The following is a 26892-nucleotide window of genomic DNA, read 5'->3' on the forward strand; positions in this document are numbered from 1 at the left end:
TGCAAGCCGAGGTGAAGCAGCCGCTGAGGGGGAGGACTAGCCCGAGTGTCTCTACCGAAAATGCCTGCCAGGAGCTTCTGCCCGTTGTACGGACGGCTGTTGGGCACTAGAGGGGATTACAGCAGCACAAGACAGCTGTATTAAGCTCTGGAAACATGCCTGGCAAAGGCATGTTTGTCAAGTTTACGAATAGGACCAGCAGTACTTACAAATACCTTTTAAGCTATTTTACCTTCAGCTTACTTTATTTATTTATTTATTTATTTATTTCTGTTCTTTTCCTCATATTTGTGCTTGTTTTCCAACATCTGTTTCCTTCGGGTAGCAAAACAATAAGAATAATTTCATTGTTTCAGTTAGAAAAGACCTTTTTAAGATCACGGAGTCCAACTATTACCTATCTCTTTAAGTGCTGATGAAAGTCTTTCATTTGGGTACATTAAATCCATCAGCTAGAATAAACACATGGTTAGTGGAAATGAGTTCCAAGACCCATTAAAATCTGGTTCTCCAGAGAGATCAGTGAGAACTCCTCAATCAGAGTTAGGAGACCACTCTGCAAACAAGGCAAAAATCTGAATTGCACAGAAAGCATCTTTCCTACCACAAAACTCTCGATCTTTTGTCTTCTGAAACAGACATGTTTTTCAAGATTTTACAGAACCCACACATACCAGACTTAAAAACACAAGTTACCAAAAATTCAGTAGGGGTTAGGTCTGAACAACCTTGTTGAAAATAAGTTACCTTATCTTAGAAGTTGCTAGGAAATCCACCTGGAGAAATCCACACAGGGAATCTCATCGTACTGTTAGGCAGAGTACAGTGGTGCATGTCCATCCCCAAGCTTCTTGAAAACCGTGTTAATTTAGTTTCACCTACCAGCTAGTGGGACATCTAAGCAGTGAAAATAACTGCATTCTCAGTAGATACAAGATAATTTGTCTGAAAAAAAATAAAGGCTTGGAAGCACTATTTTCCCCCAGAATTTGAAAATATGTACAGCGTATGTACAGGTTATATTTATTGGTGACCAGTAAAATATCCTATTTTAATAAACCAACTACATTCAGGATTAAATATCGTAATATAGGCATTGGTAGCTAGGAAAGAATATTAATATTACAGATGTTAGCATTTCTACATGCATTATTGTGCTACAGCTCATTAATGCCTTACAGTAAACATTCCATGAAAGCAAGTCAATTATGTGATCCATTTTGTTAATAAGCAGTGCAGCTGATTGGTTGCTTTCTCGGGAGGTGGGAGGGAGAGAAAAATTCAGAATACCACAGCCTGCTCATTCAGATTGACTCTAAGCAAACAATTGTAAGGGGAATGGCTTACCTCGCCTTACAACTATTTTCCTCCAACAAGTTAGGCTAACTTCTAGTCTGAGGGTACAATTTCTTTGGGTTGTTTTGGTTTTAGCTCTTTAGCTAAGTCTTTGCTATTTATAAAACATTTACATGAATGTCCTATAGTTATTGACAGATATAAGTAGTAAGCTGTCATCACCTGAAAGTTAGGCAATTTTTTTTAACCTCAGCACAATTAACAGCAATTACTGTAACTCCAAAGATACGTCACATCCTTCTAATTCCTTTTACTAAGTGAAAAGATGTCTACCATTTTGTTGTCAATAGTTGCTTTATTTCAGACTGAGATTTGAACCATGACCACAGATTTCTCAAGGCAGAACACTTCAAGCTTCCTACAAATATTATGTACTACCATGTACAGGATCCAAGATGTACATATACATGCTATGAATAATCAAGCAATATAATACTAAGACCAAATACAAATCACCAACAACTATAGATCTAGATCACCATCAGGGATTTTTGTAAACTAGCAGTAACTTTGGGTGCCAGATGCTGGTACTTTTTTTGTATAGATAGCTGTCATGTCTTTCATACAGTCAACCAATAACTGATTTTTTTTCAGGCAGTAAGGGCTAAAGTTCAGTTTAAAAAACAACCAGGTGTTGTCAATAGAATTCATGCTTCCAATGACAACTACTGTTACGAAATTAAAATAGCAGTGGTACATAGACTAGCATGTCTCTAACAGATGTCAGCCAACAGTATTATAACATTTTTCTTAGACAATACTTCCACATATATCAATTTTCATATAATATGCAACTTTAAAATGGTACCATAGAAACCTTTTTATAATCTAGGAAGTTACTGTAGTTTTGAAACAAAATCAAGCATGTTCTAGAACTCTTGAAAACAACTGCCTTCAAACTCCCTTGAAAGACCTACTGCTTCCACAGTGAATTGCAAAGCAATAAGCCATTTACTATCCTTTCAGTGGTTATAATTTTGTTATCTGGTAATCACAAGAATCACAGGTAAGAAGTTGAAAGCAGACGCATGTCTACCCATAAAGTGTCTTTGAACAGTTCTTAAAAGCCAGTGCTTTTTCCTCTCCTTGCTTATGTGCTACTATCACTAAACTCGTAGATAAAAAAAATCCACCAGAAATCCAGGTTCTAAGACATTTGTATCTAAATGCTACTGAACAATGAAAGGTATTCTTAATTAAAGATAGGGTTTCCATTCTCTGCATCTGTTAAGAAGCCAGCTGCCTCTGGCAAGCATTTGAAAACGGGCATTATCTGGTTTAAGGGGCTGAATTGCAGGCTCCTTAAAATTTCAGTTTGTGTAAATCACCTGTTAAATAATTCTAGCTTTTTGGGGGGGGCTGGTTTTTTTATGTCTGTTGGTTCTCTTTGATTAGTTGTTTTGGGGTGGGTTGGGTTGTTTTGGTTTCTTTGTGTGAGAGGTTTCTTGTGGGTTACTTAAGTTTTGTTTGGTTGGGAGGGTTTCTGGCATCATCCTACCCACCCCCTTGGTTTTTTTGGTTATTTTTGTTTTGTTTGGGTAGAGGGGGTTTGTTTGTGATGTTTTGTTTTTAAAATCTTCGTAAGGTTCCAACTCTAAAGTTTACTTTCACTAGCTGACTTCCACCCCTCTGCCACCCCCCCTTCCTGCTTCTTATCTCCCAATCTGCCAGTTAAGACAAAGCCTGTAAAATAAGCTCACTCAGGCAGCTGCAAAATCAGTATGATGGGATATGCCTGTAACTTCAGGTACATGGCATAAGCTGTATCAGATAGGAATGACAGGAACAAAAAAGGGCAAGTATGCTGCATACAAATAAGCCATGTAAGCCAATGCAAAACAATGAGGAAATTACATTATTAAAAGTTTATTTAGGTTTGGTCAGTACAGGTAAGATAATTGGAGTCACAGAGCAATATGCATAAACAGGATACAACAGTTCTTAAAAACTGAGTAACTATGCACACAATTCAAACATTCGGTCACCTAAGGAGAAAATGCACAGATGTATGGTGGGGAAAAACTGTAATTAACACTGAAACTACTACAGGACTCCTTCAGTAAGTCCATCTTTTAGTGATAAAACTACTGTACTGGGCAAACTTGGCAGTCATAAACCCACAGCTATTATGACAAATCTTGAAGGTGGTGCAAGTATAACAGTATGAGTAAGAATGCCCTTACACAGCACAGGTTCTAGATATACACAGATTTGTACAGACATCATTTATGTTACACTTTAAGGAAGTAATTTCCATTTCACATTAACTCATATAAAAATAACTTGAGCTACACAAACGTCCTTTTAGCAACATTCAATGTAATTAACTGTTAAAATTTCCAAAGTGGCAGAGGTATTGAAGCAAAAAGAAACCCACAAAAAGGCAAAATTGTGACAAGTATGCACTAATTTAAACAGCTTCTGGACAGTATCCTCTCCCAATTTAAATGACACTGTATAAAAATGCTGCAGAAAAGTGTTACAAAACTGAACCCTGCACATTTACACTGGAGTCCAAACCATTCTGGACATGACGAGAACCCACAGTTCTGTTACCTTTCATGCTCACTGTTTTCTCCTCTTGAGGATCATGATTGGAGTCTGTGTCATTTGAATGGTGAGTGAGAGAATTTTCACTGCCAGTGGGAGAGTCTACACTTTCATACCCAGTACTGAGTTGGTTTATGTAGCTACCACTTCCTCTACCAGTTCTATCTTCAGAGTGGTTGGACAGCTTATTACCATTCCCTGGAGAAGCTGGAAAGTCATCTTCTGTGCCGCTACCCTCCCTATAAAATCCAGGCCCAGACGTCCGCTGATGGGAGGAGCTGCCATTGCTTGGTCCATTTGCCAGGCGGCTGCAGTCTTTACCCACAGCCTCTCCCTGGTCTGTAGGCTCAGAAGATGGAGTCCTGCTGGTACCTGGGTTTGAGGCCTGGGACTGCTGCTGCTGGTACTGTGCCAACTGCTGGCGAGTCTCCTTCAATTGCTGCTGAAGAACTAGAATGGTACTCTGCATACCCTCTACCTCCTCATCAAGCTGGATGATGAAGTCATTCAACTCTATATAAAGAAAACACATGTGTTGCAAATACTTAATAGTCCATATATAGATTTAATCTCAAACAAAATCATTTGATTTCTGTAACAACATTTTAGACTGACATTTTTAAGACTATTTTTCAGCCATTAAGTATGCACTAGTTTTGATGCTCCACCTTGGAAGGAAACCTACACACTTTTTAATACTGCTACTCAAAATATGCAAGAAATTAATTTGAGCAAGAAAGGACAATGTTTGAAAACCAGGTCAACTTCAACAGTAAGTATTTTGCAAAGTAGATCCTCATATATATAGTTTTACTCAAGTATAAAGCCTTAGCAGAAATAATGTAAAAGTGACCACTAACCACAACTGTACATAATCTGAATAATTACAAAAACCTATTCAGTGACAAAGAAAATTCGGTTACATTTCAAAGGAGTTTCAGCTCTTACTGTTTTAATTCCTTAAATCCTGCATATTTGGACACTAAAAGGACTTTATGTGAAATAAGGTAGCAGCTGTGTTGGTAATAGTGCATGTCAGTACAGAAAGAATAATTTCTTTTTAGAATTCTAGTTATATTATTTCATACTGCTACTTTCTGAAAAATACAATCTTGTGGAGGGTGTATTCTACCCTTAAAAAATTAGAAGATATATCAGATTTTGATAATGCCAAATCAAATCTACACTATTTCACATACCAAACCAAATAATGTAATATTTTTTATTATCTGAGCTAAAACAGCCACTTTTCTTATGCTTGACCATTGTTTTAAACAATACAAACACTTTTAAAGTAATTTCAAGATGAGTCAAGAGTCCTCAAAAACCATTCTGTTCTCAGTGCATGCTTAGCTTATGCAATGTTAATGTTTCACCTCATCAATTCACCAAGTCTAAACAAGACCTATAGTACAAAGCCCATCAACTTCAATGATGTATTACTGGAGCTGCAAATCCCACCAGTCTTCAAAAGTTAAGTTTGTCTCTGTGGTGTTTATGTTTGTTTTTAAATTAAGTCTACCAGTTAAGATTTAAAATTCTCAAATCTTATTTGGTATTGCCCTTTCATTCAGGCAAAGATGTTTTTACATTATGTGTATCATCAGGAAATGAAACTAGCACTAGTGCAAGGCAACTTCCATTTTCTTTAAAACAATCCCTTACCATCCTGACTGCTTTTAAGTTCCTCACTATATTTCTTCTGTAAAGCCAACTCTGCCTCAAGCTGTGCAATACGTCCTTGGGACAGCTGCCTTCCAAGCTCTTGATTCTCCTGGATAAGCATTCGACACTTCGCCATTAACTTTTTGCCTGTTTGACTGCAAAGGAAAGAGCCATCTATCACAAAATGAATGCAAAACCTTCAGTATTCTTCCTCAAGCACAGTACAGACAAAATGGAGATGCAATTTCTGCATGTCACAATTCAAGGAACATTATGCCTCAACATAATTGTCATAGCAGAAAGTCTCCCTATAGTTACCACATGCTGTTCCAATGCCGGCTGATCTTCTGTCGCTGTCCCATAAAGTGGAAGTTAAGTTTTATTACTGCAAATATGAATAAGCATATTGTCTTTTTTTTTTTTTAACCAACATCTGGATTATAAGTATGCACAACCTTGCATGTGCTAATTCTCAATGAATTTAAATATTTGATTAAAGATGTGCCTTGTACTTCAAAACATCAGGTACTGCATAAAAATTACACATGTGAACTGAATTACAAACAAAATTCTTCATTTATTGTACTGGTAAAATTCAGTAATTCAGTTTGGGTGAAGAGAAGTAAGTTGCTTGGGTGGAATTACTAAATCCCATGTTCATTTTTCATAGTGACATCCATTTTTCTTTAGAAGGCTTAGACATTCTTCTGAATGCTGTCCAGGCAGTCGTTAAAAAAATTAGGTCTCTGTTTTCCAATTCAATTTGTATACTTGACAGTGATGTACACAAGCCGTTTCATGACTTCCATGGTCAGCTTTTCCTAAGCATATCTTGCATGGTGATGAGAAAGTAAAATGTAGTTATAAATTGGCAGGAAATTAAGAGAGACAGTATATTGTTTATCTACTTCCTTTAGAATGACAGATTTCAGATTGTAAGTAATGATCATTAGGATGTCCCGTTTCTGAAAGAAATGGAGAACAGGCTGGAAAAGAAGTATTTTGAACTGACAAGATTTTCTTTAGTAAATGGGTAACACCACACATCTTTAATCTTTACGTTAAAAATTGCATTGTAAAGCATTATAGGAAGTAGTATGCAAATTAATATATAGGCAATACACCCAACTCCATAAAAGAGAAAAATTAAAGTCCTTAAGGCTGTTGGTCTGCCGAAGTCAGGATAGCAACCACAAACAGTTCTCCTTTTAATAGGCTCAGGACATAATGAAGCTGTCCTCTTCTACAGAAGTGTAAGCTCTGCCAAAAAAAAAAAAACAACTCAATCTTGAATAGGTTTATTGTGAATTCAATGGCAGGAGTTGCATTACTTTGTTTGCTTTTAAACAACTGTCAAAGACTGAAGGAATTTTTGAGGACTGAAAAAATAGAACAGGAAAGAAATCTGTTACAAATCACAGCCATGGTTCTCTCCTGTAACCAAAATACCCAACCAAAAGAATTTAAAATAATAATTTCCTTAACTACCTTTTTCAAGCTTTCAAGCCTTAGACAGCTTTAAAGTTCTGCCAACTCTGCCCCACTTAACGTTTTCCGAATGACTTTCCCAAATCTTTCAGATGGGCTGCTCCAGAAGGAATCTGGCTGTGTAAAGTCCTGGAAGCCTGAAACTCTGCTAAAGGCAGTAACCTGTTTTCTTTCTTGATGTGATGTCCAATGCCAGGTCCTTGAAGTTTAAATTGTGCTGACCTAATACAGTCCAAGTCACATACTTAAGATGCAAGTTTCCTTAGAGATGTTCATTCTGTGTAAAGCAGGACCGCTTTGGAGATAACCAATGAGATATCCCAAAAGTTATTAGGCAGACATGCAACGATTTTTAGCCATTTGCAAATTCCTGTTACTGTAATCATCGCTACAAGTTGAAGGAAGTTCACAGTGCTTAAGTCATTTAATGCTTTCACAAAACAATGTCAGCTCTAGAATTAGCAAGTATCAGTTACCTTGGAATTGGGACCATTTTAGAATCCCATTAATTTCTTCATGTTAACTCCTGCCAAAATGTAAAATATTTATTACCTGTATAAAAATTTGCATAGTTACCTATAATGCTATTTCTTCCCATCAATTTTTTTCCAGATGTTCTGGCCTACTATGGCACCAAGTAACCTCCCCTTGCAATTTACTAAAAAGACAACACATGCAAGAGTATAAAATCCAGTAACTATTAAAATAATTCTTATTAGCTGTAAAATTTAACTTTGGCATTGTTTTCACAAATCATCTTGAACACACATGCAACAAAACCTGTAAGAATGCAAGTGGTTAAATTTCAGAAGAGTAGCATTTGTTGTATTAGGTTCACTGCAAATTACATTTCTACTGGTTTTTAATCAAAATGTATACTGTTTAATGATGGTTGAAATGGCCTAGCATAGTCATTCCTTTGATTATATGCCCTTTTATTTCTCCCTCAAGATATTCAGCAACGATTAGGCTCTTCATACTTATCTACAGAATTAGCCCTGCTTAGGGCTGTAGTTAACCAGTTACACCAAGAATACCAGCTAGGGATCTGAACAGGAGTACTATGTTTCAAAAACTAGGTCAGATAAATTAAGAGTAGTAGTTGCATACAAGGATGGATAATTAAAGCTACTGGGCAGAAGGGGGAGGATGCAAAGAGAATGAAAAAATTCCATGAACACTTTACATGAGTCATCATTTCTTTACCCTTCCAGAAATAAATACTGGTAAAATCTTAACCCAGTTAATGAAGACAGCTTCAATTACCAACCAGAAAATAACTCTCTCTCTCACTCTCCCTATATGCCAGCTACTGCATATATGGATTACACATTCATATCACTGACTCGTGATTTTTTATGATGCATATCAGGGTATATTGTAGCTACAGAAATAACAAAATTCTTTTCAGACTTTTGCTTTGAAAATTGCAAAGTTACTTGTCTCTCCTCAGTTGTACATACATATTTAGAGCCTGAGGACTCAAAAACCAACCAACCTGTGTCTAGAAGTATTCAGTAATTTTCTGAACTCCGAGTTAAACAAGCAATCTGCATGGCATGCCTCTATCCACACATTACAGTGAGCTTTACAATTGTAAAGAGCTTGATAGCACGTTAACAATTTATTAATGCAATGCTTACCTCTGTTTTGATTCTAGATCATTAAAATCTTAGATACCGCTACAGAAAAGTCAATCCATATGTATCACTTAAAAATGTAAAGTTTTTCTGTGTTTTTCTCTTTTGCTGTTAAGTCATTAGTCATGAAAAAGTATCTGCACAAATACACTACGCTTCAATCCCACATTAATCATCTGAAGCACAGTTAAGATACTTCTGAGGTCAAAAATGTAATATCATCTTAATAAAAAGTAATCAAAGCACTTAAAATGTATCACCTGTGACAGCTGGATGTCTTTTGTTTTTAATTTAAAACTGAAATTTCTGGGATCAGACTGAGTCATAAAGTGTTGCCCAACTGTTTTAAATATCAAAACCTCAAATTACTAAATAGAACTCAATTCTCTAAAAACCCAAGACACACAAAACACTATATACCAAATCTGCATTTCACTGTACACACCTCAGACATGCACTCCCACTTGTCCCAGACTGTTACTCTTGCAAGTAACTCAGGACAACAGAAGAGGCTTCAATGGAGTAGCAAAGGCTCTTTCACTGATTTGACCAAGGAAGATGCATGCATTCTTTTGGTTTGTTAAAATACTGACTTTGTTTTCAGAGAACGAGACAATGCAGAAGTAACAACCTGTTCAATTCTCGTTCATCCCAGGAGTTTCACAATACAATAGTATAACCAGTAGTGTTCCTTGAACTATGTATTACAACTATTTCAAGGCACATTTTATATAGAAGTGCAATACAAAAACACCCAGGTGTACAAAGTAATTAGAACACCCCACCAACACTGAAGACAGCTGCCATTGTGTGCCTTCTGTATTGAGCATTTGAGATCAGTTCTTAATATAAAAGACTGAAAAAAATCTTGTTTCTGCATGAAAACATGCAGTGAAATACTTAGCACAACTAGTTTTGCTTATACATGCTAGTTGTGATCAAATATATATTTCTTCCAACAACTTTAAACCTGCAATTAGATAGTTTCGTACAGTCCTAATTTTGAGGTATCCACAGTATTATCAACCATTCAGAAAACATTTCATTATTTAGTAACATTGACTTAAGGCTCCATCAAGTGCTAGAGCCCAAAGACTGAACAGTCAAATGGGTACACTACCAGTGTTGTGGTACCAAATAGCACTCTCATGGCTATTCAAAACTGGTTAGCAAGTAAACTCTTTAGCGCAAAATTCACCTCATCGAGTTTTGACCCAGCAGTTCAGTGAACAAGCAGGAAGTCCACAGTCTTATTGGCAAAACTGACTGACAGTGTCTCTACGTCACTAGGCTCAAGGTTAAGAGCGAAGCATATTCCACTTCTACATTTTACGGGAATTTTACATGTTCAATTCATGATTTTTAATCTCTAGGTTTTCTCTCCTCCAAATTGTCTGTAGACACAGTGTGCCACAGACTTAAGACTTCTGTTTCTCCCTCTATTTTCTTCAAATAGAAAATTTTGCAAATGTCTACATGTTCTAGAAAAGATTTTTTTTTCGAAGATGGCCATTTCTTCAGAATAGTCCGACGCTGTCAGGCCTCTGAAGCAAAGGGGGAGAAAAAAAGCTGAAACACAAGGTTCATCTGGTAAGTTTTACATTAAGCATTACAAGCTGGACAGTATAAGAATGTGGCTTTTGCCTCAAACGTCTGAGTCTTGGTGTGGAAACGAGTACTTGGCTGTCCCACCATAGCATTCTCGTAGTGGGACTGTCAGGGAAGTCTTGACTGGGGATATTTGTTTTGTTTACCTATCAGGCGTAAATTTCCAGGCACTCAGTTCATTTTGGGCTTGTTCCAGTTTGTCTTTAGTCTGTTCCAGTTCACCTTTCATTTTTAGGAAAAACAAGTTGATGGCTGGGTCCACCATTGTTGATCGCAGTTGCGCAACACTAGGCTGCTGGACTTGCTTGAGGTACTGAATCTGATTCTGCATAAAATAAGAAAAGACTGTTACTCATGCAACAGTAAACAAAAATTTAAAGCTTTTTGGATACAAATAAAATTAGTTATTCAAGGAATTCGCTTTCCTTCAACACTACTTTATTTTTAACCCTGCCTCAAAAAAAAAGCAAGCACACCACACACAAGAAAACCAATAAGCAAAACTAACACTTTTGCCCACCCACACCCATCAATGTGCATGGTAGTTTCAGGCTGTGCCTTGAAAATTTTCCACAGATCTTGAACAGAAAGTAGTAGAATGTAAATAAATCACCATTGGGTGTAAAAAGCAAAATATTAAGTTCTAAATAATCCCATTGGACAGGCAGCAGACATAAAACTCAAGACATGTAAACTAACTTTAACTTTCTCTTTTCACTTCCTCCACTCTGGCTGGTACTTCTGGCTTCGGTGACCTTGGCTGTGCTTTGTTGTGGCTAACAAACAACACTCTGCTTTTTCTCTTGTCCCTTATGGACAAGGTGATAGGGGGAAGGGGACATGGATTGGGGAAGCTATTATTAGCCCCCTGGTTTTGTCCATGGGGGTTCTTGTACAATTTATAAATTGTAAAGAATGTCAATTTTGTACCTATTAATTGCATTTAATTTTAGATTGTAGTTTTGGTTGTAAACACAGCTTCATTTGCTCCCAATGAGCTGGTCTGGCAATTTTATGTTGGGGGGAATTTTTAACCCACCACAATGTGCATATTCATACAAACCTTCATCCCACCACCTTGCCAAGCATAAGCTTTCAAGGCTGGTATTTTTTACCCTCATCTCTCTGCTTCAATTTGCTACATGCCAGTTTACATTTCCCAAAGCAATGATTGCAGCATTTAAATGTTCCTTTTTGTGTATGCCTGCACTCTTTTGCAGTAAAAAAAAAAACAACAACAACAACAAAAAAAAAAAAAACCCAACACACCACACTCAAAAAGTATCTGCTTAAAACAGAAATGTGATTTCCATGTAACTTCAGTGACAGTTATTATGGAACATTACAGCTATTACTGGAAAGTAATACTTTTAAGCAACTACTACATAGCTTTTTACAGGCTTCTAAACCTTTTTGCAAAGGGACTGGTCACACAAGTTTGAATATTTATTTTTTTAAAACAAAATTGATAAATATTAACATCCATTAAACAGATGAAAAATACAATCCTCAGCCACTTCTTGATTGTGGACAACATGATTTCATATATACTGTTAAGTACCAATAGTTCTTGGATTTTATTTCAAAAGTACAGAAAAAAATGAAACATTTCCATTATCTCCACATTAGTATTATCAAAATAAGATTTAGGTACTTCAGAAAACAAAAAAAAACACCACACAACTGAAATAACCATCATACTTTAAGTTCTAAACAGACAAAACTGTGATGTGTCCAGTAAGAAATAAGAGGGAATACCACAGTACATAAACAAATTTGAAAGAAACAAAGCACTCAAACACTTATCTACAAACTTACTTAGAAATGGGAAGTCCAAATTAGTATTATCCTAACATTATTGGATGGTATGTTACCCCCAAAGGTCCTTTGCTTCACTGAATGTACACAATGTTGCTCACCAAATACACTGATAAACTAAATACATCTTTACCTTTATTCACTCGAATGACACTTGCACTACTTCAAGAATTTCAGCAACTTGTCACTTCTTTATAAGGGCTAGCACTAGCAGAGGGTGAAACACCTAGTTTAACAGATGTCTGCACACACACAGACACTGTGGTTGACAACCTATTCCAGGAATATAATTATCCTACAGCAACATGATTCCTGACATAGACAAGCATCACTGAAGTGAAAAAAAGACAGTGTTTCTTTTCTAACCTAGGCCCAGCTCTCTCAAAGAACTGTTAAAGATTCCCTGCATCAGCAACACAAAGAATTGCTGCCACCTGCTCCTCACTCAGGCCATATATGCACTAAACACTCAAAAGGACCTAGCCAATTCTGACCCATGTCAGTTACTTAGTCTCATTTTGGTATCTCTAGCTTACACTCCTATGTCAAGCAGAGAGCACTTGGGCAGGCACCACGTAACACCTCAACTGTCACTTATAAAACAACACAGAAAGAATTTACTTTGGCTGAACAACATTTGTCATTCCCATCCCAAACTGCATTAATTCCTCCAGATTTTCCAACTCAAATTTTCTCCATTGGCCCACCAGCTGTGAACTCCAGAGTTCTCTCATCTGTTAAGTTTGTCATCCACCCAAACCTCATAACCTCCTGTAATCACAACCTGCTACTAACAAAGCAAGGTCAAGCCTGTTAACCCTTCTGCCTACTTCCTTATTCCATTCACCTTCCTGTTCAGCCAGCCCAAGACTATCTTGCTCCCTCTAACCTCTCATACATGTCTCCCTCCTGTTGATATTTCAGGTGGCAAGGAATGAGGAGCAGAGTTTTGCCAGCAGTCAAGACCAACTTCATGCCAGAGCTGAGTATATAGGAACAGTCCTGTTGAGCGGCAGACACCAGGACACATCCATTCTGAACACATGAAATGCCTACTGGCTATTCATATTCCCAGACATTAAAGTACACTTTGACTGGTACTTTTCAAAAGCCCATCAGATGGACCAAGAGAGATGAATTTTCACAAATTGAATTAAAACCTTGGTATTAGTTTTCTCTCTGCTCTAATCTAAAGCAGCAGAACACTAAATGTCTATTTAAAGGACATCAGGCTGTGCATAGTTTTGTTTGGGTTGGTTTTAATCCTTAAGACAGACAGTAATGTTCTCCTCTGCTTCTCACATTCTTGCAAACATCTGAACCCTTCTAGCTGAAGTTCAAGAAACTTGACACCATAGATGTTCAGTCATCTTTGTTAAGAAGTGATAGGAAACATTAAAGATTTACATATAAATAATGTCATTGGTGTATTTTATGCATAAGTATGGATTATAAACAATTATGTTAAAAACAAGTTTATTTTAGGGACTACAAATTAGACACAGCAAATAACTTGTCATATAATGAATAGGGGTTTTCATTTGTGAAGTGATTTAGCAACCAACCACTTATCTTTGCATATCATTCAGCATTATTTTGCTACTTCACTGGAAGAAAAAACAACACACAACTATCTAACAATACAAAGTCAAGTAGTCCTCCAGAGCTTCTTGAAACTGTATGCATTAAATCCTGAAAACAGTTTTGAAGTCTTCATTACAGCTTTTACCCCCTTTCTTCAAGGATGCATCTTTCTGCCTCCATGCACTGGGGAGGAGATTACAATCACTGATGTTAACCATGTATCAACACCTGTAAAAATGTAAGCCACATGGGTGGGTGGGGTTTTGTTTCTTTTCACTGGGTTGTTTTCCCTCTCTTTTTAAGTACACTGAAATTAGCAAGACTTCTTCAAAAGCCAGTCTAAACAGATGTTCTGGAAAGCCTGCACATCACAGCTATAAACACCTGTAATGAAATACGGCCAAAAATCTTCAGTCTTCATTACCTTGTCAAAACTCATAGTCTTAAGTACTTGGATTTTTCTAATCCATTCCTTTAGAAACAGGGATAAAGGTGAAAACAGTACACATGAACTTGGTTTTGGTGAAAGACTTAATTGGGGGTTTTTTAAGCAGTTTTTTCAGCTGCAGGCTCAGAAATTCAAAGCAAAAAAACCCAAATAAATTCATGTTTATTGCTCCTGTTCCTCATAGCAGAATTTACCATTAAAATTAACACGAAAAGGACAATCAATCTAGTAGTCTTACTACTAGGGAAGTGTTGTGGTATAGTACCAGAACAGATCTTCTCTGGCATCCTGAGCTGCATTAGGAGTGATGCCAACAGGTTGAGGGAGGTGATCCTTCCTCTCCACTTGGCACTGGTGAGACATCTGATGTACTGGGTCCGGTTCTAGGCTCCCCAGTACAGAAAAGACATTGACAGATTAGGGTAAGGCCAATGAAGAGCCATGAAGATGATTAAGGGGTTGGAGCATCTAACATACAAACAGAAGCTGAGAGCACTAGGGTTGTTGACAGCCCGGAGAAGAGGATCATATCAATGTGCATAAACACCTTACTGTGGGAATGAAGAAGGTGAAGCCAGACTCTCTTCACTGGTTCTCACCACAAGTACAGAAGGCAATGGGCACAAATTGAAACACAAGAAACGCCATTTAAGTATAAGAAAATGCTTTTTATGCTGTGACAGTGTATCAACACTAGCATAGGTCACCCATAGATGTTTTGGAGTCCCCATTCTAAAAGATGCTCAAAATTAAACTGTGCACAGTTGTAAGTGATCCGGTCCAACAGATCCTGCTGCTCTGAGCAAGCAGGTCAGACCAAGCAAGACTCTTTTAAGCTCAGTGAATCTGCAATTCATTTGTCACTGCAAATAAGCTTCAGTTATCTTTCCCTCTCTGTGCTTTACACCACTGCTTATTACGAACTAAAGTAATCTTACAGTCTTAAGAGCAGTGAAAATACTGTGTACAGAGCTAGTACTAAGGTATTACTTTTGCAGAGAGCTTGTGTTTTTCCACAAGAGAAGACCTCAGGAGTATATTACAGAAACTAGAAATGAGAAGCTTTTGACAGTCTCTCGGGAACTGCCAAATTAAAGCAGCAGGTGAAAATTATTTAAGTAATCCAAAAAATGACCCAAAGTCAAAAAGTGGTAGAAGGCAGTTTCAAGAAAATAAAAACTAAACACATAAGAAAGCAGTCACAGAAAAGCCACAGAAATAATGGAGAAACAAACAGCCACAAAAAAAAAAGGGTATTCTGTACAAAGAACATTAGAAATCCCAAGATGATCTGCCAAATTTCAGAAGTCTCTTCTGCAATCCAAGTCAGCAACACTTTCCCTTACCTCACCCAATGGATGTGGAAGCTTACAAATACTTTGTTATCCAAACTTATTGTAAACATCAGTCTAAAACCTCCTAAATGAAACCAAATAAACTCAACCTTATCCATATGTTTCAATTTGTTCCTGGATCCAGTGACAGTCAGAAGTAACATTTTTGGTAAACATGCACAGTTGATAAATGCTAGAAGCAAGCAAGTATGGCTTATGCAAGGATTAGCTTGGTTCTAAGCACAATTGCTGATGAGAATCAACCAAAATAACATTTTAAAAAGTATTAAGTATTCTTTACTAATTCAGTGGAATCCACATTTCTTTAAGCACAAAAAAATGTGATGCTACAGATATACAAAACCCAAAGTACAGGGGTACTGTCTCAAAAGCTAATATTCCTGTAATATTCTGAAAACATTTAACCTCTCTAAATACTTACAGTACACTCTTGCATCTCCTGTTCCTTAGTTGCCAGCCTCATGACTAGAATATTTTCTCTTCGGGCAGACTCTTGCTGTTGCTGTTTCAGTTTCTCTTCAGATTCTCTCAACCCCGTCACATCATTAGCTATTACAAGTAATAACACAGAAAATGCATGTTTTATAGCACACACTCAGAAGCATTACTTGAAGAAAGCTAAAACAATCTAAAACACAAATTAATAAACAGAAATCATAATTAAGGACAACTAACAACTATAACAAGCATGAAATAGGAAAAAAAGTCAATAGAATAGCCTGACAGAAGTTGGTTTTAAACACAAGGGAGCTGGGATTGTTTAGCCTGGAGAAGAGGAGGCTCAGGGTAGGCCTCATTGCTCTCTACAACTACCTGAAAGGTGGTTGTAGCCAGGAAGGGGTTGGTCTCTTCTCTCTAGCAACCAGCACCAGAACAAGAGGACACAGTCTCAGGCTGCACCAGGAGAAGTTTAGGCTCGAGGTGAGGAGAAAGTGCTTCACTGAGAGTCATTTGCCATTGGAATGGGCTGCCCAGGGAGGTGGTGGAGTCACTGTCCCTGGAGGTGTTCAAGAGGGAATTGGATGTGGCACTTGGTGCCATGGTCTAGCCATGAGGTCTGTGGTGACAGGTTGGACTCGATCTTTGAGGTCTCTTCCAACCTTGGTGATCCTGTGATACATCTTTTTGATCCTTCCGTAAGGCTTCGTAAACTTATGAAAACATTTCCATGCTTATACAGGAAATAAATTGCTTGTCTAAGCAACTACTACTCCAACTTGCAGTCTGAAACTCAGGAAGTTGGAATCATAGAGTAGTTTCAGTTGGAAAAGACCTTTAAGATCAAGTCCAACTGAGCTGTCCTGCTATCTACAACAAATTCAAAGGCCAAGATAGGAAAGGAGGGAAATCTACACTGGCAAAAACTGATCTAGTCTGTAAAACAGTGCTGTTCGTGGTCAATCCTCAAAGTAGTCACAGCATTTCATGAGTAAACAGCAAGACATTTGAGAACTTCATAAATGACAGAATTCTGATCCGTTAACATTTATGAAATAAGAGAGAAGGCAGCACTGCACATTTGTACAACAGAAATAGATGGAAGCAGTCTGATACAAACAGTATACATACAGTCTGCTACTTGTCATGTATATAATGATGGAAAGTTGGAATAATTACAAATTTTTTTTTCCAATTACTTGAGAATGACCAACTGCAAATGTGAACTGAGAATGAAATGCTTGCAGACAATTCATTTCTAAATAATTTTTTTGCAGATAGTAAGACTGGTAACTACAGCCTGTATTAGTTTCCAAAACTAAGACACTAAAAATATAAGAACTTCTATTTATCTGTGTTAGGGATGGTTTGAGATTAAAATGAAATTGACTGCTTACATTTGCTATATTTTAGTCTTTCCAAAACTCAAACATTATAAGGTGGCCATAGAAGATGGATGTAACAACGGAGTAAAGAGAAGACATCTGTTGGGAGTAGAAAAAAAACTGCCCTTTGAACTCATTGGTACTAACTCTTCCAGTATTTAGACTGAAAGGTGAGCAGAAACCAAAGGCAAGCCCATCTCTGGCTAATAACAATTTTTACAAGTGACAGAACTGAAGGTTCAGTCACTTCCAGAATATATTATGCCGCTTTTCCCATTTAAGAATAGGATGCTTTTCCCATATTCACTTTCAAAAGACTGAAGTACAGACCAAGTTTTAAAGACTATGTACCACTGACAACCAAATTATTTGCATAACCAAAAAGTATTATTTGGGGTCTCATTTGAGACACTTTAATTCTACAAAATATTCCCCTGCTTCCATGTGGTTTACAATACCGTGAAACTGCTGAAGGCAGTGCTACAAAGTATTTCCTTTCTAAGGGAAAAAGAAGGAAAATGTACTTCTTAGTGGAATTATGTTTTGAAACTTCCTCCCCCAGCAGTACAAGTGGTCCTGCAGATGCAAGAATAGACTTTTCAGATACTGTGTAACATCTGCAACAGAAAGGAAGCTGCTGAACAGGTCAGGAAAGGTTGAAAACTTAGGCTAGAAAAAACAGGGTCTTTTTTCTAACAAATAACTGATATGTAGATTACTATCTACTTTACACAAACATTTAGCTAACTCATACCATTTTGAAACTTGACTTAACTTACAATTAAGGTCTGTGTATTTGCCCTCCAGAGCTTGCACATATGCTTCATACTGTTTCCACCTATCAAAGAGACAAAGAGAACAAATAGTTTTCTGAAGCTCAGTATATTAATCAAGGCATCTCATTACTAAACTTTCAGAACACAAATTCATCACCATCAGAAAATGTCAAGGGGAAACTGTACAACTGCATAAAAGGCAACTTCAGTTTCAATAAAGAGGCTTTGAATCCTAGAAATAGTTACATCCACTTTGTATGTCACAAGGATAAAAAGATAGCTGTGAATTACAATACTTAAGAATTGACATTCTAAAACTTACTGTGTTCAAACACTTATTAGTTACTTGTGTAAATTCACTAAAATACATCTCATTCTCAAAGCAGAGAAAGTTAAACAGAATTCCCTAACAGAAACTATAATACAAAGACAACGTTATTACCAAGTGAACAAGACAAGCAGAAATGTATTATAATACACTAGAACTGGCAGTCTACGTTTAGTTACACCAGCTCATTCAAATCAAGATCATATACTCTGATTATATTCATCAACCAGAAGCTAAACAGTTTAATAACTCTTTGAAGGCATGTTAAGTGATTCACACAGTCAGAAAACCTCACATATAACAACAGCATTGCATCCAATACAAACCATCAAACCAATAGTAAATACAGTCTACAGTAAAGTTTAGCATGACATACCATACCAAAGTTCACAGGATGGTGTTTTGAGATTTTGTTTGTTTTTAAAGTAGTACTTTGTACTTAAGTGTCTTCCTCACAATAGTACATTTCCATGTCAAGAAAAATTCATCTAAGCATTTTCCAGCTAGCTCACTTTACTGGCTCTTCAGGAAAAAAGTTTTTACATTGTAAGGTTTAGTAAAAGAAACATTTAAAAAAATCAGTAGTGACAGAATTTTTCTCCTTCCTGCCCAAATTATGACACAATTAAAATATGAAGACTACTACTAGCACACGTTCAACCATGGGAAGAAAGCATTCCCCTCTGGTAAACAACTTTGCTTTACTTGAATACTGTATCTCCTTTTCAGAAGGTTTCATCTACACCTAGTATCTGCGTTAATTTAAACCTTTTTTAATAACATAGCTAAAAATCAACTCTCATGGTGATATAAAAACAAGCTTTTGGCTAAAAGATTTAAGAATTTGCACGTACTTTCAACAACTTCTTTTAAAAAAGAGCTTGTGGGAACTTACAGCCTGACTTCAAGACTGAAGTCTTTCTTACAAGATTCAAGAGTTCTCACACACACAACCTTAAGAGATGCATTGGTTTAAGCAAACATGAGAATTGCCTTGACCACCCTGTCCCATACTGCCCTTTCTGGTATGTTTGTAAGGGACTCAGGCAGCTCAGTGGTCAACTGCAGTCGAGAAAAAGACGTTAAAAGCTAGCTTTTTTACTCACCAATCAGCTTCATTTCTACTCAGTATTTACTTTGTAATTTGTTTAGAAGTTTGTCAGTAATCTGATGGCTAAACATTGACAATTTGAAGTTTCACTACAATGCTGCTTGTAAAGGCATTAAAGAACAAGACAGAGCCATGCACAGAACTAGGAAGACAGCCTCAAGTTCAATTTGCATAGAAAAGGCTCCTTACTGCCTCACAAGAACTGGAAAGCAATTGAGCAGCATTACATAGGTTATCAATTCCCTTCATTCTCTAAAAATATTAAGCAGACTAAGATTACATGGCTTCAAAATACCCCTATAAATACCACTACTACTCTTTGAGCACCCTTTTTTTTATACTGAGCTCTGGGGTTCACTTTTTCCAAGAAAAATAATAAGCACTTAGCAGGTGCCATAGTGACTGGCTGTAAGCATGTTGAGTAAAATCTGTAAAAGCACCGTATTTCCTTGAACTGCTTCTGTAAATCTGGATGCCTCAGTGTTTTCAAGACCAAACATAAGGCTGAATGATCAGGGCAACACTGATTAGATTTGCAGCTATGACCCAGGGAGTACATTGTTATCACATCCCTGGCTCTTCTTTCCTCACAGAACTCTTACACAGTCAAGGTAAGTAGCTAATGCATTACAGAGAAGAGGAAAAACAGATATGAGTCCACAGCAACAAGACAAGCAGCAATTACCCAAAGGCCAGACTGAAAGGTTTACTGTTGATCCCGCTCATGTTTAGCCAAAAGAAGTTAAATGAGCAAATCTAAATTATGTACTTCATACAAAAAGAAACCAGTGAAACTGGGAGTCACAGCACAAGAACTGACAAAAAAGTATTAGTATTGTCTACATACATATTTTATCAGTGCAGCTGTACTGGTAAAATGTATCATAGTACCTAAAAACGTGAAAGGTGATGGCAGATGCCTGTACCTCAAAAAGCATTTACCTCACTAAAGCATGGACAAAAACTGCATTCCAAATCTCAAAACAATCCGGTCAGTAATGGTCAAACAGTATTTTCTACGTCTGAAAGCAGTAGAGATGCCTTTGATTAAAACAGTGTGCACATCAGTGTCATGTTTTATTCCAACCTACAAAGCCAGCAGTTAGCACGATGATTGCTAGTTATACATAAAATCACAGTTAAAAGGGTATTTACTATAAATCTGTTAGACACATGCTCCATTCAAACAAACAACAAAAAACCCCCACACCACAAATTGGTGTTTGCTTAATGCAAACAAATAGAATGGACATGACCAAAATGGCATTTAAGTTTCTGCACTAGGGTGTAAGACTTATTGTCCTTAAAAACATCAAGCAGCCTTTTCAAGAACCCAATTGTCATTAGCAAATCCACTTCTGTTTCCTCAAGAACACAGCTACGCTGCTGGTATTTTACCACCTTGGCATTCTCACTTTGTATTGACATTTGTATTGGCATTCTCACATTCTCACTTGAATATATGCCAGAGATGTATCTTTTCTGTATTATCAACTAATCACTGCAAGTTACAGGAACTGGTTATGACCAGAAGACTTTGTTATCAACCAGAAATTAAGTGGCAGAGAATCTATGCTTTGGTACCTTGAAAAGAATTTTATAGCAAGGGCATAGCGTTACAGATTTAGGAGTTTACCATTCCTGAGGGTAATCTTGAGTATAGAAACTTCTATAAAAGGGATCAGAATGCCTAAACCACTTAACATCAGAAGGTTTTCCTGCTGTTTAAATATATTATCCTTTACTACCCAAAAGACTAGATACAAAGAAGTTGGAAACTAATTTTAAACATACGAAGCCAGATAACTGATTCTTTTGGAAAGAACTCTCACTCTAGAAGGAGCTGGCAGAATAGTTTAGTTGATCATATACATTAAATGTTGCATTTGCATCCTTGCGTTTCTGAAGAGTTTAGTCTTTGCTCTATGAAACAACGTTTAACTTGAGAGATGTTAGTAATGCCAGTAACTTAGCATACAAAAAAAAAAATTTAAAAAAAATTGAGAGCTACAGTTGACCAAAATGTACATCATTGACTCCAACAGGTAAACAGAGGATCCACAGATGCCTGGTACAGTTAGCTCCTTGTTTATAAATCAGGAAATTCAGATATAGAGGGGCAAGTCACTTGGGTCAGTCTCTTTTAGCAGGTGGATGCCTATTATTTTTTCCACAGTGACAGTAAGTTTTCCAAAAGGTGAAAAAGATGGCTAGACTCCGCGTTATGCATGTTCTAGGCAATAAAAGCTTCATTTCAACATTTTACTATTAATATCTGAATGTGCTGAGAAAGCAAGTGTGTAAGCTAAGAAAACCTAAAATTTCCTGTAGAGTAAGGAGTTAACATTTTTCTACTGTTTAAAAATAATTTGCTACCTAGCAAGCAATGCAAACCTTATCTTCTGAAGTTACAAATTAAGAAAAAGTTCCTACTCATGCATTACAAAATTTTGTTCATTGGAAAAGGCATTTCCCCTCAAACTATTATATAAAAATATTCAGGACAAGGCAAGAACTTTACAAAAGAAACAATGAAGAGCTTTTCAGAACAAAGATGCTAAAAACAATAGAAGAGTTAGGTCACATCTTCCATTAAAAGTTCACCTGCTTTTTACTTTACCTTAGGATGAGCTCATCTCTAGGTAAAACCTTAAAATCTGCTTCGCTAAGGCGAACCTATGGAGAGAAAGGAAAAGCACAACTTATCAATGTGTCATGATTACCTATGGGGGGGGTAAAGCCACAAGTATTTTTAAACATACCTTCTTTGGGAGAGGTTCTTCATTCGTCATTGTGAACTCTGAAGGAGGAGGTAAAAAAAACAAAACAAAATTTTATTTAATGCAGTTACATGAAACAATTAAGTCAGAAACTAGTATTTCTACCTCTTTTTTTTTTTAAACTACTGAAGTATTTGTTCCACACAATGCAGAGCGAGAGTATGAAGCAACACTAATTAGGTTACAGCAGCAAACTTGTAAAGTCAACAGATGCATTTTTTTGTAGAAATTAACTAAAACACTACCCAAAACTACCCAACTTTGTCCATATGTGTAGATCAAACTGACATTTAGCATGTGCCCTATTAAACATTGTATTTTATAAGGCAGAGGTTAATCAAGGTCTGAGGAAAGTAACTGACACTACTACTTCAGTGTGTCTTGGGGAAAAATTGTGAATTTTACCACTAATGCTTGGGTTATGTCAAAACTCCATGTTCCTCCAAGTATTTATTCTATTACTTTTATGATTCTGATAAACAAGTATTCAACAACTGATTTTAAACCTGCATGATTATTTAAGAAAAGTAAGATTTCCAATAGGTACACTAAATTCAATTCCTCTTGTGTGTATGCAGCATAATAGGATTGCATTGTGCTAGGTTAAATATTCATGCTTCCTTGAGTTTCAGAACATGCGTCCTTACTTCAAAAGGATAATACACACTATTTTCTACAACGATTGTTATTTTCAGTTGTAGTACTTTTGATATTATAAGCATACAAGTAAAATGAATGCAACATTTGCTAGCAGCATGTGTCTTTGAAATATGCTTTTCAACAGAAAAGTTGCTTATAAAACTCAAAAAGTTTGTAAAGATGCAGTAATGCACATATAACAATATATATGAACTCCTTGGTTGTGAACACTCAACTTCACAAAACCAACACTCTTAAAAAATATTTTCTCAATAAATAATTTTACAGACCAGGTATTTTCCCAAAGATACTAAATGAACTAAGTTAACTCTTCCAAATCCTAAGATAAAAATCATAAAACTGTTTGTCAATAAGAGAAACAATTACTTGCCAAATGAGGTAAAGTCTCCTCCATCTACACTATTCACAAATACACAGCACTCTACAGAACAGGCCCCTAGTTTAAATAAACAAATAAAACTCAACAGAACAAAACACACCACACACACCCCCCAACCTGCCACATGCAAAAAACCCTGCATCAAGTTTATGGATGAAACCATAAAATAAAATCCGACATTAGAACCCATGGAAAGGCTTCAAAAAACATGCAATAGAAGCATCTCACTGATGAGTGGCAGCTTCCTGCTGGTCGTCTTAGCAACACAGGCACTTAAGCGCTTCCCTAGGCTAAAAAGTACCCTCCACAACGTTTCATCTCACAGACACATTACTAAGTATTTTGCTTTAACTTCTGGATGCAGCTCCCCATTTCAGGTTTTTACTAAAAACGTACCTTAAATATTTTCAAGCATAAGAGGGTATTGATAGAAAGCTCTGATGCACAACTCAGTAGCCCAAAGTACCACAAAACAACCTGAGATAAACACAGGGGAATGCTCACGATCCCTGGATTTAGGTTGCCTACCCTTCCTTCTAAAATTTTCCCAAAGATTTTTAGAATTCCTTCACTCCTTAAGTGCTTGGAAGCAGTCTGTAAGATCTCAACAAGTTTTAAGTTCTTGACAGAGATAAATAAGCTTTTCAGGTATCCCACAAAGCTACAGCTGACACCAATTAAAATGTGCACAGATGATACCAAGACAGAATTTATGTTCTTCAGAAAAGTACCAGAAGCATACAAATACCAAAAGCCACAAGTTTCCCCAGAGACTTGGCCAGCCGGCTGCAAAGCAGCATACAATAAAAGGCTGATGCTCCATGTAAGTGTATTCTACCTTGTATCTCCATATATTACGCAAAGTTCCAGCACTGAATTCTCTGCAGCAGCACCAGACCCGGCTATCGTAACCTCGAGGGCCTGTACGCCACCATTTACAAAGACATTTCTTGCTTTCAGCCAAGAGCACGAAAGTGATGACTGAAGTTACAGGCCACTGCATTACAGAAGTTATTACCTTACTGCCACCTATTATCAATTGTAGTGATAGAAGTGTACACCAAAAAAACCAATAATGCACCCCATAAAAGCAAAAAAATATTTTACAGGTTATTTTGGAGAAGCTAGGAATCTACAGATAAACACCAGTGCTCGCTCCCTCTATGTGTCAATTTCACCTCACTACTCCCATGCAACAGCTTTTTTGGCACCTACTGTAACCTACCAAAAGCTTAGAAATTTGTTACTGCTATGTATTACTACTGTTGTGCTCAGCATTTTTCAGAAACGTTAGGAGCATTAGGTCGACAACATCAATTGTCACAGTGATTTGCCTTAGCTTACTGTTCATTAAGAAACTAACTTTTATATTACAAACAGTAACATTACAATGGAAAGATCACTCTTAATACACTAGCTTTTCAAGTAGTTTACAGCAAAAGGTCCTTCTCGTTACCTGGCTCTCCTCTAAAAAGGAGATGATCTACAAAAATCAGAAATGTTTTGCAAGAGCATGATGAAGTGCTACTTTCTACAATAAGAAGAATCAACAAAAACAATATTCCTATATAACTTATTAAAACTAACACAACTATATTTTGTGATTTATATGACAAACAGCTTAACTGTACTACCATAACTAAGCACTTCCATGATTTTGGGGAAGCAATGTCTGCTACGCACCACTCCTGCATATCAAACTATACTGCATGCTTAACATTGTCACGGGCAACTAAAGAATTTTTACATAATTTCATTATGTTTTAGGCTTTTATGGCATTTTAAATATGGAAAGCAGTGAAATGGGGCAGCAACACTTTAGTTTGGGAACTCCAGTATACCTTTTACTATAATGCTTAAAAACATAGGATGTAAGAATTTAAAAAAAAAAAAAACAACACACACCAACCACCAATATCAGGTATGCTGCTTTACTAGTTATACATGAAGTAACTGCCAGATTTTTTAACGATATGAAAAATACCTCCGTGAAGAACAGCCCCTCCTAAGTTCCGGGCTTACAAAATATGGAGGGGTGAAAAAAAAACAAACAAACAAACTCCAACAAAACCAAAACCACCACACAAGGAAAAAAAAAAAAAATCGAACTTCTTGAAGATAACACTGAGCAGACTTCACACTCGCCTCAGAAGCCGCCGCAGCCTGAAGCTGGGCCTTGTTCTGCCACCCTCCTACAAGTAGCGAAACCCCACCGTCCGGGCCAAGCGCAGCTGCAGGCCGCTGGCCGGTCGGCTCACCGCAGGTGTTTGACAGGCCCAGCTACCGCTGCCACCGCCCCCCCACACCCCCTCGCCGAGCTCAGGCACTGCTTGCCTCGCCACCCTCGCTCATCTTCAACAGGGGCTGACATGTGCCTCCCGCGCCCGAGGGCGGGTGGCGGCGGCCGTACCCCGGCGTGGCGTCTGCTGAAGGCTAGGGGAGGTGGATCCCAACCGAGCTGCCAGGCCGGGCTCCGGGCCTCGCACAAAATGGCTCTAAGTGCTTCCGCTCCTCCCCCAGCTTGAGGTAAGAGATAAAACCGCTGCCGGGGTTTGGAGCCCTGGCACCGCGAGGTGCCCAGTCTGTCCCGCGGGCCCAGCTACCTCTGGCTGAGGGAAGGCAGCAGTGCCAAGAGCGGGGGGGGTTGGGGGGGGGGGGGAATCGGCTACAGGGAGGAGCGCTCGCGCGGCCACTCACCTCCCGCCCGCGATGCGGAGGCCTCACTCTCCCAGCACACCAGTTGCCTGGGCCGCGCCTGTCACATCGAGGGCGAAACGCCGCCACTGCTCGTGCCTGCCACCACCTCTGCTCCCGCTACCAGCTCCACAAGGATCGGCGCTCCGAACCTGGGGTCGCCGCCGTCTCCCCCCGACCCGGGCTCCTTCGCGCGCGCCGCTCCCGCCCGCTCTTTATTTGCGGATTTTCTGCGCTACAAAATGGCGCCCAAGGAGGAAATGAGCGCCCGGCTGCCCCGCCCACGAGCCGCCCCCCACGTTAGAGGCGGGGGGGGGGTTGCGTGCGCAGCCAGTGCGGGGCGGCAGGAGCCGCCGCAGTAGTGTGACAGGGCATAGGTGCTCAGCGGTGCGAGGCTCGACCGCAGCGTTGCCCCCTTTTGTGGAGCTATCTCTGAGGAAGCTTGTTACCCGCCCTGCCGGCAGGCGGTGTCGGGATGCCTCTGCGAGGGTTTCCTTGGGGTATTTGAACGTTATTTAAAGTTCGTCAGTTAAAGAGGCGGGAGGGAGGAGGCACCAGGCAGGAGCGCACGGCGGGGCGCGGGGCTCCGGCGAGAGGAGGGGGAAGAACACGGGCGCTGCGCCTGCGCCTTCCAGCGTTGGGGGTGGAGGGGTTGGGGTGTCAGCTGCTGCGCGAGCTGTAGGGAGCGCAGCCATCTCTGTGTGTGCAGCGCCTCCGCGTTGCGTATGAAAGCGGCTGGCGGGCAGGGGCGTCGGGAGCAGCGGGAGCTTAATGGGAAAGCTGCTTGGCGCCTTCTTGGAAGGCTTACGGGAAAGGTGGCATCTCCGGA

General features: G+C 38.4%; 1 protein-coding gene across 1 annotated transcript; it reads right to left on the reverse strand.

Annotated features, from left to right (window-relative positions):
- Positions 1–2716: 2716 nt before the first annotated feature.
- Positions 2717–26302, reverse strand: WTAP (WT1 associated protein). Its single transcript, XM_054162751.1, has 8 exons — positions 26067–26302; positions 22313–22350; positions 22171–22226; positions 18115–18173; positions 15934–16061; positions 10454–10632; positions 5572–5726; positions 2717–4419 (listed from the first exon to the last, which is right to left on the reverse strand). Exons 2-8 carry the CDS (start codon positions 22340–22342, stop codon positions 3836–3838), a joined length of 1191 nt encoding a protein of 396 aa, XP_054018726.1. The 5' UTR covers positions 22343–22350; positions 26067–26302; the 3' UTR covers positions 2717–3835.
- Positions 26303–26892: the final 590 nt, after the last annotated feature.

Source organism: Dryobates pubescens, chromosome 6, assembly GCF_014839835.1.
Source record: "Dryobates pubescens isolate bDryPub1 chromosome 6, bDryPub1.pri, whole genome shotgun sequence".
Taxonomy (NCBI): Eukaryota; Metazoa; Chordata; class Aves; order Piciformes; family Picidae; genus Dryobates; species Dryobates pubescens.